Consider the following 16,364-nt stretch of genomic DNA (forward strand, 5'->3'; position numbering starts at 1 on the left):
CCTAATTTTCAGCTTCTTTTCCAAGACTTATTTTCTTCAAATCTTGAAGGCTACTCCACCGTTTGATCTCAAAACGTTTTCTTTTTCCTTTATGGAATTATTTTAAATACATTATTATGGAATTTTTTACTCCTTTATACATTAGTAATAACAATAATAAAATAATTGTAATAATAATTATTATAATATCAATAAAAGTAATGATAATAAATAATAATTCGTACTTGTCTTAAATTTTTTGAAAATAAAAAATATTTCAAACATACTATATCGTATATAAAACTATATTACAAATCTTAATTTAAAATGTAAGAACAATAGTAATTATTAATTATATCCAAATAAATACACCTATAGACGCGCAACAAAAACACAAAACAAGTTCAACGACGGAATAATTAAATGAATAAGGAAATTTCACATATGTAATTACATTATTTTATTTTCACATCGAGTTTTTTTCTAACTGCATTTTTAATAAGTGTTCGTTTAATTAATTTTTTTTTCTTTCAATGATGTTTTTCTATTCATAAACTCAAAATTTAAATCTTTTCATAAATAATTTGAGCCAAAATATATTTGAAATGAATGTAATGTTAATTTTAAGATCAAATTTTATCTTTCTTGAATATCTCACAATTTCTTTAAATATAGTTATTTCCTTTAAGTTTTAATAAAATAATATTTAACATAATTTTAAAAGAAATAATTATATTGTTTTCTTATTTTTAATTCTATTTTTTCACTCTTAAAAAATAGATTAGATTTTAAATATTTCTCATACAGTCATAAATTTTTATAAAAACAAAATGGAAATTTATATTTTTAAAATTTTTGGATACACTTTTAAGATAAAACTTGTATTTGAAATTACATTACAGTTAAAAGGTTAAGTGTAATAAATATATTGATATATTATGATATTCGTAGTAAAACGATTATTTATAATTCAATTAGGAAATGTATATAACTTTAAAAATACTTACTTTTAATTCATGAGAACTTCCTACTCTCCTTGCATAAAGGAAGAAATGGTCAGAATCGAAGTTGTTGGAACTAATTATTTGACTAGTCTTGATGATTTCAAAACTCACTTTCTGCAAAGTTCTTTTAAATAACTTTACATCAAATTATGTTTATATGTTTTTAGAATTCATTGTCCTATTCAAGGTACATCTAATAATGCTATTAAATTATAGAGACCACTTTTTTTCCTTTATAAAATCAATTTTTAGCCAAAGCTAAATAACCATAATATAGTGATTATTTTCTATTTAAAGTGAAAATTCTTGATGAAACTTTCATAGATTCATAGTTTACTTCAAACTATCGTTGTAAATATTATTTTAGCAAGCGTTTTTAGTCAAGGTCGATAATATTAATTATCATATCTCGAAACGAGTTTATGGCTTAAAATAGTAATAAAATATAATATTTATTTAAATAGTTACATAGATAAATGTATTTTATGAACAATATTAATTGAAAGATAGTATTTTTAATGTTTAATCAAATGTAAAATAATAATTAAGGAACGAACAAAGAGATAACTTTTATTCAATATTTTACATATAGTAAACGCTTTACTTAACATAATTATTATTATAATAGTAAAAATATCAATAATTAATTTTATCCTAAATATAAAATAATATATATATATATATATATATAATTGTTTTAAAATTAATTACTTATAAAAAATTGAAATTATAATATAATTTATGTTAAAAACATTTATTCATTATAACTTTCAAATATATTAAGTTTATGTTTCAGGAATAGGTGGTGTATTTTCATTTTAACCTTTAAATATATATTTTTTAAATTAAAATAATTATTTTATCAATATTATTTTTTGAATAATCGTTTATTTAAATTTAACTATTTTTTAAACTTAATTATTTTTTAATTAGAATATTACCTAAAAAAATAAAAGCTACTTGCAATAAAATTATAAAAAAAAATATTTATATTTTATTTTATAATAATAATAATAATTTTATTAGTTTTTATTATCATAAAAAAAATAAACACGCGCTAAGTATGTACTATATATGTTACTGTCTTTAAATTTTACTAATTTAAAATGTATGCTTCATAGAGTAAATTTAGAAAATAATAATAATATTGTAATGTATGTATCATATATATTTATTAAAATTAATAATATGGTAAAACTTAATAATATTATTAGAGATTATTATATGTTACACTTTTAATATGTACAATGGTCTGATATTATTTAATGATTATATAAATACTAAAGTACTTTAAATAATAATAATGACATTTTAATGCATGTCACATATATATTTATTAAAATTAATTATATACTAAAATGTATTAATTAGAGTTTATTACGGTTAAAATTATTTAATATTATTTAATTATTGCAATAATGTTAAGTGTAATTTCTCATTATAATAATCTATCACTAAATCACAACTATAACTATCCAAAATAACTATAATTCAAATTTATATACATAATTCTATCAAAATTATTTACTAATTTACAAAAGATTTCGCAATTATATTAACCAAAAACAACTACACTAAGTACAATTAAATATATGTATCCTTTTCATTAGGATTTGTTTCACTATTAGATCACTTTCATCTGCTCATACTTATCCGATAATAATTTAAATCACATAACAAAAACAATAAATAAACCATACAACAAAGATAAACTAATATCAAAAGAATAACACATAGCATTCACAAAGTAACATATTTTATTTTCATTTCGAATTAAGCAAAACACCTAAACATGTAAGACATCTAGACTCAAAATTCGGATACATGCGTTATTGTTGAGTTGCGGCAGCTGTATACTTGTAGTGGTGAAACAGCTTCTTCCCAAGCTACCACACAAAATTAGTCCGTTAAAACACCATTTGCCAATGGTAGAAGGCTTCAGACTAGGATTTCCTGCTACTTTCACCGTATGACTTACCCCTCTCTACTTGAAAATAAATTACTATTAGAGTGTTAAGACAATCCCCAAAATTGAGCTTCTGCAATAGTACACTATTTTGAAATTCCTTTCCAATCACATTTATCCACATGTATAACCTCAAGTAAAGTCCACAATACCATTCCATAAATATTACTAAACATCCATCAACGTACTTGAAATAATTTATGATCAACATGAAACAAGAAACAAAATACATAAATAGAATAAGTAGCGGGGCACCCAACGCCAGAAACCTAACGTTTAGCGCCAACACCACTAAAAGTGTGGCGCTCAACGCATAAAAATCAAAGAACTCATTGACTTTGTGGCACCCAGCGTTCTAGAGCCTGGGGGCTATTGGGTTTGACAACGCTGAGCGTCACACGAGACCACTCAACACACCATAAGACAACAACATATTTTCTGATTTTTTAGGCACCTTGAACCTATCCAAATTATCAATCTAGGTTCTTCAACACTAGGATTGATACGAAAACAAGTTTACATATGAAAATGGAGAACCTCATTACTTATTTGGTTAGAATCTAGATGCACTAAACCAACTCAGTAACTTAAAAGCACCTAAAATCAATTTTATACCTTCTAGGCCAGAAATTTGCAACCTAAGGGATTGAGCTAGAGTTGTTAAAACGGGTCACCCGGCCTGATCCGGTTCGGATCACCACGAGTTGTTTACTTAGTGAGCCAACCCAACCTGACTCATTTATTAGCGAGCCAGAAAAATTCAAATACGGCCCGACCCGTAGGTAAACAAGTTGGCTCACTTAGTTACAATTTTTTTAAATAAAAAAAATTACAAAATTTCTATAATTCAAATCTAACCAAATTTCACTTCCAACATGAGTGTTTAATTAATTTTGAAAATAGGAAACTTAAATAATTTTTTCAAGCAAAAAAAAAAACAATAAATATTTTTAAAAAAATTAAAATTAAAATTTAATAAAATAAAATTAAGTAGGTGGGTTGGTGGGCCAACCCGGCCCACCACGGGTTTAACCCGCATGAGTCGGGTTGAAATATGACCCGTATAAAAAAAATACAATTTTTTCAAACTCAACCCGGCCCGAACCTGTGGTGGACCGGATTGACCCACAGATTGTGACCTATTTTAACAACTCTAGTTTGAACAAGTCACAATTGAAATAAACAACCTTCATTTTCATCACAAACCTTCTCCTTTAGATTTGCACTCATTAAAACCTCTAAAAATGGAAAAAAAATCCTACAAAATTGAACGTATCATATACTAACAAATTCTACCTCAGACTTTCCTTAACTCAAATCCTATACAAGTTTTTAATGACTATAAAAAAGACCTAAAAACGTAGTTTCCGCCAATTGACCACCTTCTCAACTTTTCACCTATCAAAACCTTCTTTTTTATTAAGATCAACCTACAATTCAACTTATTTTCTATTTCTCAATGGCACAACAGTTTTCTGCCTAATCATACAACAAAATAACTCTTTCATCCACTTTTATTCCAAATCACAAGCATAAACACAATAAATATTAATTTTTTATAAACAAGCATTTTGACAACTTATTAATACACAAATGACAATAATTAATCATATAAACTTCAAATTTCAACACATGTCAAACACACACACTGATCAAATTATTTATAACCTCTAAAGTATTAATTAGCTTTCTTTATTTGGTTGGAAACAACTTTAAAAAGAACAATTATCTTTGCTTTAGCTCAGATGACTCTATTTATACCTACAGACCATAGAACTATGATCAAAGTAGGTCTTCAGAACCACTGATCGACAAAGAACTAGTAAAAGAGATTAAATGACACATGTGTGAAATTCTATTTGTATATGTCTTAAATTGGAAAATTAAAGGAAAAAGTGGTAGAAACTGACTTATTCTATATAGAAAACTGATTGAATGAAGAGGAAAAACTCACTACCGTAATCACTTAAGTGCTTCCTGATCGTCAAAAAGATTAATCAAGAGTGAAAAATCTTAAAAAGAAAGAAAATGATGAATTTTAGAGAAATGACAAGTATTTTAAATATTGAGATGTGTTTATAAAATTTTATTTATATTATTAAATTATTTTAATATTAAATTACTCTTTTAAAACGTTTTGTGAAGTGCAATACTTAATTTCCTATACTAAGAATATGTTAAAAAAAATAACATATATATATATATATATATATATATATATATATATATATATATATAAATAATGTATATTTAATAAAATTAATGATATAATAACATTTAACATATGCAATGGTTTAATATATTTAATTATTACTTAAACTCTGCATATACATAAATTATTACAAACACAAATATCGCTTTGAAATACTGCTCCAACTAATTTTGAAAAGCGTAGGACGAAAATACACATACCCCGTGAAATAGGTTTATTGGGCATTCCTGAATATTAGAAAAATAATAAATGTATATTTATTTTAAAGTTTATAAAAATTCTCTGTATAAAAATATAATTTTATTTAGTTTAATTAGTATCTGTTTATTTTTTTATGATGATAAAAAAATATTTTTTATAATTTTATTACAAAAATGAATAATATATAATTTCATTAATGTTTTTTATTTGTTTTTAAGGTAGTTTTATAATTAAAAAATAGTTAAGTTTTCAAATAAAAAATAAATTAAAAAATAGTTACTTAAAAAGTAAAATTAATAAAATAATTATTTTAGTTTAAAAAACTTTTATTTAAATAATAAAATTTTTAAAAAAATGTATATCAAAATGAAAAATATGAAAACCTAGAAAATAGAGTATTAGAAGTGATAGAGTATTCTAAATAATTTAATATTAAAAGTTCAAAGATATGAATAAAATTTGAATTAACAAGTCTTATTATCTAAAAGAATAATATATCTCTAACACTCTTTCTTTAAGGACTCTCTACCATCTCTCTAAACCTTAACACTCTTTCTTTAAGGACTCTCTACCATCTCTCTAAACCTTTTAAGCTCTTGCTAATATGTTTAAAGATTAGAGAGTGACTAAGTAATCACTAAGGTAAGGTCTTCAAGTATATCCAATTAGTTTTTGGAAAATAGTAAGTTATTATTTATTTTTTTCTCTAGTTTGTGCGTTTTTCCGTTCATGTGAGTATTGTTCTGTCGCATGTGTCATCTTGGTCATCTATAAGACTTTCTACTTATCAGTGGTGCTAATGATATGACCTGATCATGATTTTGTGGTTTGTAATACCAAATAGAGTTCTTTGAGTCGATGGAGTTATTCTAGGTTCCATAGAGCAATTTGAGCTTCTAACCGATAAGGGAAGCTAAATACCATTATTCTCAAGTTTCAATATGATTAGAATTGTGTGTGCATATGTTTAATTTTCTGTGATTGATTGAAATTTCCGTTTTAATTGAATAATTCATCGTTAAAATATGTTTTGAGCTATATGATAGTGTGTTGTTTGACGCATTTGAATTTATTTATAACTGGTGATAGTTTATAGAGATTTTTTGATGGGACTGTTGGTTGAAAGTGTGCCTTTGTTGGTCTATATGAAATGGGTGAAATTGAAACTTTGATTAGTTGAAAATAGTTTTGAAATTTTGTTTGGTGAAATATGATTGTGTAATGTTGGAATTAGTCGATATGAGGTTTTGAAATTAGTATCTGATGAGATGATAAAATTGGTATTCCCTTAGACATTAAAACATGTATTTGGATCAATCCCTGAGTTAGAAATACCAATTTGGTCATTTGATTTGGTACATGGTTCATCATATCATAGTTTGAAAATGTATAGATTTTTGGTATGACGCTCACTGCTGAGCGACCAAAATGCCAATGGTCTGGCATTGAACGGTGACAGGGCATGATTGAACGCCAATGACCACTACAAGTTTAGAGCTGATTTTTGTCTTTTGGCGCCAAGTGCCAAAAATTGACATTGGGCGCTCTCTTTTGCGAGAGCTTTTGTGCTCAACGTCAATTTAGGTACCAATGTGCTGTTTTGTAATTTTCTGACCTTGTTTATTTGAAGTGGTTTTCTATGATTGTTATGTATGTTTAGTGTGAAGTTTGTGATGCTTTCTGAACTATATTATGTTGTGAAATAAATTCAAGGAGAAGTTTCTTGTGTGGTTATGTATTGATGTAAGGATTATGTATTAGGGTTATCCTAACACTAACCATCTCAAGTAGAAAAGGATGAGATATGTGGTGAGAGAAGTAGGATGTCATAATTTAGGAATTTTACCTGCTTTAAAGCGTTAGTGAACTAATCTGGCCAGTGGTAGAGCGAAATCCATTAATAATGACTTTGTATAACAGTATAAGCCACTACAAGTACGTAACTCATCAAAAATTGACATCAAATTATTATTTAAAGAGCAAAATTAAAACATAAAATATATATCAAAAGATTTTTTTATATAATAATATAAATGAATTTAAAGATTTTAAATTTAGTGAGTAAATAAAGTTATTTATTTATGTTTTTAATATTTAAAAATTTAATTTTTTTCTTTTAGAACTAACTTTTTTTTTCTATGTTAAGGGAGAAGGGATGTAGTCCCTTTTTTTGTCTCATCTAACATTTAATTATTGAATTGTCTTAAGTTTGAATACTTTTGCGTTATTTTGGAATAAAAATGTTTTTTAAGTGCTTAGAACGTGTATTATAATAAAAATCATTTCAAAATTTTAAACTTATTTGATAGTTATTTTTTTCAGAGTAAAGTTTTGTATATAAGATGTTTGTATTGTTTTTTCAGTTTAAATGTATAATTTACTTGATATCCATAAATTAAAATATGGTTTATATATATATATATATATATATATATATAATCATGCATGATAATTTATATTTTAGGTATATAATTTTATATTTAATATTTACTTATTAAAACAATTTAAGTATAACAAACCATTTAGATATTTAAATTAAGTTGTCAATGAGATCAATTAATGGTAAACCAACAAAATATACCTAAATCAAACAAAAACTAAAGTTGCAAGATTACAGCATTATAATACATCGCTAACATGAAGAAGATTTGTTACGTTTGTTATTTTTGCCTTTTACATCACTTAAAATACCAATATCAATGTCGATGATGTAAATTTTATGCTGGAGTTAAAATACTATGTATTTTTACGTTGGATCCAACGTTAATTCTTTATACTCTCACATAAATTGGAACTGTTTTTTCTTCAAAAGAAACTCAGAAATTTATATTGGACTTTGCATTATCCAAATTATTTTTGAATTTTACTTTTTAATATTAGATTAGTTTTAACACGCTACTAAAGCAAGTATATTAGAAAAGATTTCCAGAATATAAAACATGTTTTAACTACTCATTCATTGTAACCTCAATATATAAATGACCTAACTAATATAAGACCTCACCAAATTTACATGCTACCTATAAGAGTCCAACGTACAAGATTTTTTATGTTACTCACATACAAATTATAAGTCATTTTTTTACTTTATATTCTACCAAACTTATCCACAAAATAGACAAAATTATAAACAAAACAAAATTCAAATACTCACAAAGTAACCCATATACGGATCCATAAATTAAAAACATTTTTTTAAACTAATATAGCAACTCTTTGTTTTTTCTTGTTTGAAGGAACTAAATAAAAAAATTTCATGAAACATTTATCTAACAATATATACAAATAATATATATATTTATTTATAAGCAATCCAATATTAATTAGCCTTGGCGAAGTCGCATGTTTTCTAATTACAATAAACGAATAATGTAGTAAATTTATATATATATATATATATATATATATATATATATATATATATATATATATATATATATATATATATATATATATATATATATATGTAAATTATTGTAACAGCAATGTAATGCTGGTTATTCTTGTTCATATATATCATAACTACTTAACTGTTCAAATTGCTAAGAGAAAGTAGAAGGCTAATTCCATTGGCAAGGCCATGATCATTCCTAACAAGATCCTGCCATAAAAAAAAAAAAAACATCAAATCTCTTCACTATTTTTATTAAACAAAAATAAAATAATAAAATTAGAGAAGAAAAGAAATATAAATGTTACTATCAACTAACTTTATACTTATAAAGAGGACAAAACATATTTGGACTTAAAGTTGACCCGTCATTCTTTTAAGAGCTTTTAATCTGTCAGTTATTTTTTAAAATAAAAACATTAAAATTTTAAAGATTTTTTTTGTTTATTAATATTATAAGTTAAGTTTCAATTATTAATTATAATTAAGTAGTTTAATATATAAAGACAATGCTTATTTTAATTTATCAATTAAAAAAATTAATTAATCAATTAAAACTTAAAAAATATTTACTGTGATTTATATATATATATATATATATATATATATATATATATATATATATAATAAATTTAAAAAAAATAAAAAATAGTTAGTGATTTCACTAGTCTTTTGATCCATCCTTTTACGGGATATTAGGCTGTTTTCTTATGATAGACCAATTCTTCCCATCCAATCTGTTTTGTTCTCCTTATTTTTATCAAATATTTATTTTTATAATGATACCATTTAATATTTTTTGAGAATGTAAAATTAATGTTGAATAGAAATTTTAACGAAACAGATCGAGTTTATAAAATTCTATGCAAATATTACTTATATATTATTTAATTTTGATCGATAATGTATGTTCAAATATAAGTAAATGTTGCCAGAAAGTGTTTTTAAAAAGAAAAGAAAATGAAGACAAACGTTTACACGAACTATAATGTTAATTTTCAACCATTTAATCTAGTCTTTAGAAATAAATTTATAGAAATAATTATGTTTATGTTTATGCAGTAAGAGATATTTGAAGACTTACGCTGTGCTTAAAACAGATGGATGAACATTATATTCTTTGGCAAAAACAAAAGGAACAATTCCTTGAGGTAGAGCTGCCTGCCACATGCAAGATCCGCAAGATCATGATCATGCAAACTATTTACCTTTAAATGGCCTGAAAAGTAGGAAAAAAAAAATAAAGGAAAAATCACCTGAAGAATTGTCACTTTGAACAATGTGCATCTTAATCCTATCAGAAGAGAAGCCACTGTCATGAGACCAGGTCCAACCACAAATTTCAGTACTACTGCCACCATTGTCATCTTTGGCCCACATGCTATGATGCTCGACTGTGATGCCATAAACAGACCTGATACCAATCTCCATCAACAAATATAAAATAAAATTATACCCTTTAATGCAATTTTAGAATTGCATTTTGGATTGTCCAGTTATTTTCAAAACTCATCACATTCTCCAATAAGAAACAATAGGGTGCTCAAAATAGTACTTCATAAAGAAACCATGAACTTCTGCTTTTACTTACCTAGGCTGAACATTGCCATGCCAAGACCTCCATTGGACAATATTTCTATTGACTGATTAACAATTTCAGGCATGCGTAATCCCCATCTGCACAAGTTAACATTATTTGTCACGTTCATTATTGTATATGATCAGGAATTTAAAATGGCATGCTGACAGACATGTTTTAATTACCTGAAATGTATGCTTGACCAAATAAAACCCATTAAAGTTGCATATGTATTAGGATTTTTTATTAGCTTCTTTCCCACTTTGGCAAGAATGGGCAAGACCTTCAGCTTCCTTTTTGTTCTAGGGTCTACGTCTTCTTCTCCTTTTGATTGTACCTCACGATCTGTGTCTGTTTCTCCTTACAGACATTTATGGAACATAGAAAATTACACAATTTTTATTTCTGGAAATATATCTGCACTTTAAAATTTACACCGTATATGCTAAATCAACATGATACGTGTTAGTTTGATTTACATGTTGCTACTAAAGCACTGGGATATAGTTTCCTAACAAAATTGTATTTAAATATTCAAATGGCATCTAAAGAGGAGGTAGAGAAAGAAAAGATCGCATAGAAACATGTTAACATATAAAAACTGATTTTTAGAAGCTTATAATATAGTATTCAAATATAGTTACTCTTTAAATATATTTATGTTCAGGCCCCATTTAATCTGACTGTCTTAGATCACTTTACTTGGTTGAACACGATTAACTTATCAATAATATATTATCTATCTATGTACAAACATATATATATATATATATATATATATATATATATATATAAATTATGGCTTTAGAGTATTATTATGAGAGAAAAGTAATGGCAAGAAGAAGAATGAATCTAGATGAACGTTTTGCTAAGTTAATTACTATTTGTTTCACGTATATTAATCACTCTAAATCTCATTCCTTACAAAGAAAATTAACCTACTATAAACACCTACCAGCCGAGCCTTGTGATGGTGGTGCAGCTGAAGCAGGCCTGGTGTTGACAGCATCAAGTTCATAAAGAAACAACAACAAATTGTACCAGATCATGCTCTGCAAGAAAATAATCTGTGCAAGGAGAAGAACTGCTTCACCCTTATACGTAGCTTTCATCAGAGGGATTCCTAGAATCAAAGTGTTGGGAAGTGTTGTTAATGAAAAACCCGTTATGATCCACTTTAAACCTCCTCGGCCACTGATCTTCGTGATTGCTATTAAGACTAGAAATGCAAGCAATTTCTGAACAAAATCGGCATATAAGAGTTTGAGGGTCATTTTGTAGAAGTTGTTCGAGGAAATGATTTGAAATGACAAAAGGGGGATGGAGAACTTTGCCACAAATTTGTTTATGCCTGAACATTGATCTGGTGTGAAGATCTTCCACCATTTCACAGAAACGTAGGCAAGTATCATGGTCACATATAATGGGACAGTGGCTGCCACTACATGATAGGCATCTGCTAGGGAAATCATGATGGCTAGTGTAGGAAGATTTATGATCACTAACACCTTATTAAGCTGCCTTGCATGCTTTTTAGGCTATTTTGTTCATGAATAGTACTGGCTTAAGAAACTTCTTCGGAGGCTTTCTTCTGCGCACTCAAAAAGTGACTTAAGGTTAGCTGGAAAAATAATTAGTAAGACACTATAAGATTATATTTTCATTTCAACAATCTATACCAAATCTCAATGTAAACATTTATTATGATAATAGCAGTTTAATTCTAAATGAAAAGCTTGTACCTGTAATGGGATTGGATTGCTAATTTTAGCAGCTTCTTTTTTCTTCCCCTTTTCCCGAAAATGAACCTTAGCGTAATAGTAAGGTTGCTGCTTTATGAACTCTAAGTCACAACAGTTAAGTATATTGAAAACAACCTTTGTACTTTGAGTAAGACAGCATATAATTATCATCTCAGGTTTGTCGTCTGCTGAATCACTCTTTCTGGTTTTTTCTTCTTTTGTTAAGCTAAGTTATCGTCTATTCGGAGTTCTCAACTTCGTTTTTGCAAAGTGCACTAGTCTAGTTGTATTATTCTCTTAAACGGCTATACTGCATGTCTGTGATACCTCCACGAATAGATATCATGAATCTGATGGTATTTCGGTGTAGATATCACGATTTCACAATTATGGTTAGAAAAAAGAGCTTAATGATGAAATAAAGTGAGGGCATTTAAGTCCACTTGAAGTATATAAAAATTAGATTCCAATTTTCTTCTTGGCATAGTCTTTCGGTTCATAGGTTCTTTAACAAAGCAGACCTAGACAGTGTATGCTGACAAATAGCAAATCACTATCAGAAGACAAAATCATGATACAGTTCAGTTATTTTTTTATTGTAAAAGAACGTAAATTCAAGTGCCCTATTTTTGGTTTCAGTTTGTGTTCAGCCTTTGTCTGATATTCCTATGAATAATCTTCACTCTTGAACATGCAAAAACTAATCTTGGTTTTACACTACTGTCATCATGTAACCCAAATTTATGCTTAAAATTTCCCATATATTGATCTTGAGACTTCTTTTTTCTATAAAATATTTCTTTAAAGCTTTTCAGTGCTAGGAAGGAAGAATAAAGAAGTTAATCGGAAGTTAAGTATCTAAGGACTGTTAAGAACTGTGTGAAGAAGAATACTTTCCAATTTTGGTCAAAAGTGTTGCAGCAGGGAATTTACTTTCCAAAACGTGATTTTTTTGCCATAAAAGACCCATCATCTCTTTCTTCATATGTTGTCTTTGTAAGAGAATATAAAACTCAATCACACCAAGGTCATTAAATTGTCTTTTTATGCAGGGATGATGCTAAACAGAGATTATTAGAAAGATTTTATGCATAAATAATAATGTATCTAAGCATTTGAAGACTTTTACCCTACTTGATACAATGAATGCTATTCATGAATTTGTTCTGTTATTTTTATAATTGGAGAAACCTTAGATTTTTGCATGGATGAATGACGAAAAGTAATTGTTGTGAATTAAGTAGAAAAAGATCTTGATTCCCCTGCGCTTAAAGAAGAGTTATATAAGTTATATTGATGTGAGAAAGAGAACAAATTTTCTGGTATAAAACAATTGATTATGTTGATATATCACTTTCAAACTAGTAATTTTTAGTCCTGAATAACTCATTGTCAAATGTAACACTTATTTTTATGTGATTCCCACTAACAAGACCAAAGAGATATTTGTACAAGACAAGAAAACTTATTGTCCATACAAAGTTTCCGACAGAATGTTCCTTAGCATAATAGCTACACAATCCCCAAGTTGAAGGTCCTTTAATACTGCCAAAGAAATTTGATTTAACTTATATACCAAATAAAAGTAACAAAATTTTGTCAATATTATAAAAAGATTTAATTAAAAGTACTCAGTATATTTCGAAGATAATAACGTATCAAATAAATTTAAAATATTCTAATATTTTAAAAAGTAGAATATTACCATATTCATATACCTTTATCTTGATGAATTTGAATATTCTTCATTCATACGAAAATGAGTTAAAATAATATTACTAGTATGATTTTGTTTATCAGTAACACTAATTTATCTCTTCTCTTTTTATATCATATATCTTTTCTTTTTTCTTCCTTATGTTCCTGATCTCATGCCCAAGAGTCCACAAAAAAGAGCAGTCTACAATATTAGGGTTTCATAGGATAAAATTTCTGACTCCATCAATTCCTATTTACGCATGTATGTAAAAATATTGTTTAACCCTGCTGTGAGATAATTCTTTTTTTTTTCTGTTTTTAAAAACAAACAAAATATTTTTTTGAAACTATTTTAACAAATACATTTATCAAATAAGTCTTTTAGTTTTTAAAATTTTTAAAACTGAACATTGTTTTTCAAAACAGTAAACAAACAAGTTAAGAATTATCAAAGTTGAACATGTATTATATATATATATATATATATATATATATATATATATATATATATATATATATATATATATATATATATATATATATCATCACATTACATGTACACACTTTTTATTTTATATATATATATAGTCTGATTCTATTTCCAAGCAGTTGAAGAAAATATAACAAGAACATAATTTTGTTGAGAGAATCATTCCAAGTTTTGAATATTAATACAAGAAAGTGAAAAATTCAATAGATCTGAAAGGAAAGTAGAATGTATTTTGATTCGTGGAGAATGTCACTATAAATATAATAGTATTAAAACTGTTAAATTACAATAAATGAAGTCATTTACCGTAGCACTAATATCAAAGGTAGTTGTCACGCAAGCTAAAGAATATGTACAAGAAATGATTATTTCTCAATGAAAAAAAAAAAATACCAAAAATATTTTTTGAAGTTTCTTAAACAAAACAAAACTTACATTTCAGAGTCTTCTTAAGTTCATGCAAAACATTCATAACGAAGTCAACTTTCTTAAGTTTGTCTAAATATTCTTAATTTTATTCGTGAAAGTAAAATATTTGCTGCAACATAAACCTAAATTATAATGTCTTATCTTAAATATATATATATATATATAGATTGACTTGATTCTTAAGCTTCTTTTATGTTTTGATGTTTGAAGGAAGGAATGTTTATTTTATATATAAATGTAAATTCGTTGTAGGTGTTAATAGACATCAGGTCTTCTTTCTGCTAAAGTTAAAGTTAGCTAGTTTTAAGTTAATATAATAAACAGTCGTTGGTGCAGCAGTGGAAGCTTTTGACCAACCCTACCACTTATATTGTTAATGTTAAAATTAGTTTTTTTTTTTTTTTTGCGAGCTATTTTATTAACAACATGCATATAGCCATTGTTCATTCTTTAAATAAAGCCCTTTTTCTCGGTGATGCTGTCCTGTAAAGATCTTCATACTTCACCACAGATTTTTCAAAAATAACAATATTAATCATTAGGTTTTCTTTTTATGATGCTATGATAATTTTATAATGTGTTACGTATACTACTATGGGTTTTGTTGTTGTGATGATTGTAGTTATAGCGACTAAAACGAGTTGGATTTTTTTTTTTATTTTCAGATTATGGGGGAAAATAATTTTAGACCTATTTTAAGAAATATGTTAGATCTATATTTTTGAAAACTATTTACTTAAAATGATAAAAGTTTTAGATTTTTCAAGATTACTTATATTATCTATTTGGAAATAGTAATATTTGTTTTTTATTACATTAAATTTTATTATAATGTTTTAAAATTATATATTTTTGTGTCCTTTAACTTATATTAAAAGTTAAATTCATAAGATTATCAATGTACACAAGTTGTATATTATTTAAAATTTGTAAATACTTAAAAAATGACATTTTAGTATAGTGATAGTGGTTTAAAAATAGTGAGACTTGATTATTTTAATATTAAATGATTCTAATATAAATAATTTCATTATGAACGAGTTTTATTATTTTAAAACATGTAATCTCTTTATAAACCATTTTTCTAGAGTTCTGTAACCTTTATCTAGGAGTTTTTATCATCTGCTCGTTTGACTGAAGAACTAAGATCGTAAATTTTATTATTGCGACAAACTCTTCAAATTAAACTAATTGGTTTATTTATTTGAGTAAGTTAAGTTTCAACCATTTTCCTTAGTCTTTTCTCATATCTGTTGCATGTGGGTCCTGCTAAGCTTACATGTGTCTTTTGATTCATCAGATTGAATATTTGTTGATTAGTGGTTCTAATAGTGTATCCTGATCGTATTTTCATTGTTCGTAGAAGTGTATAGAACTTCTTGTGTGTTTGGAGATGTTTTAACATTTCTAGAGTGTTTTGGTAATCGTTTAGGTAAGGGAATCTAAATACCATTTTTTTCAAGTTCTAATATGATTAGAATTGTGTGTGCATGTTTGGTAGTTTATGATTGATTGAAATTACTGAATTAGTTAATTTAATCATTGCTAAAATCTGTTTTGAGTCTGATGCTGGTGTGTTGTTGACACACTTGCTTTGGTTTACCATTTCTAGTTTACTATAGGGACACTCTATTGTGAATCCCTGTTGAAAGTGTTCTTATTGTTGGCTGTTT

General features: G+C 26.3%; 1 protein-coding gene across 1 annotated transcript; it reads right to left on the reverse strand.

Moving 5' to 3' along the window:
* Nucleotides 1–8,838: 8,838 nt before the first annotated feature.
* On the reverse strand, nt 8,839–12,118 carry LOC106759097 (auxin efflux carrier component 8-like). The gene is made up of 7 exons (XM_022779539.1): nt 12,075–12,118; nt 11,288–11,923; nt 10,518–10,692; nt 10,345–10,430; nt 10,010–10,167; nt 9,838–9,914; nt 8,839–8,963 (listed from the first exon to the last, which is right to left on the reverse strand). The coding sequence occupies exons 2-7, from the start codon at nt 11,802–11,804 to the stop codon at nt 8,897–8,899; spliced, it is 1,080 nt and encodes a 359-aa protein (XP_022635260.1). The 5' UTR covers nt 11,805–11,923; nt 12,075–12,118; the 3' UTR covers nt 8,839–8,896.
* Between the last annotated feature and the right edge of the window lie 4,246 nt (nt 12,119–16,364).

The sequence above is a fragment of the Vigna radiata genome, chromosome 4 (assembly GCF_000741045.1).
Source record: "Vigna radiata var. radiata cultivar VC1973A chromosome 4, Vradiata_ver6, whole genome shotgun sequence".
In the NCBI taxonomy this organism is placed as follows: domain Eukaryota; kingdom Viridiplantae; phylum Streptophyta; class Magnoliopsida; order Fabales; family Fabaceae; genus Vigna; species Vigna radiata.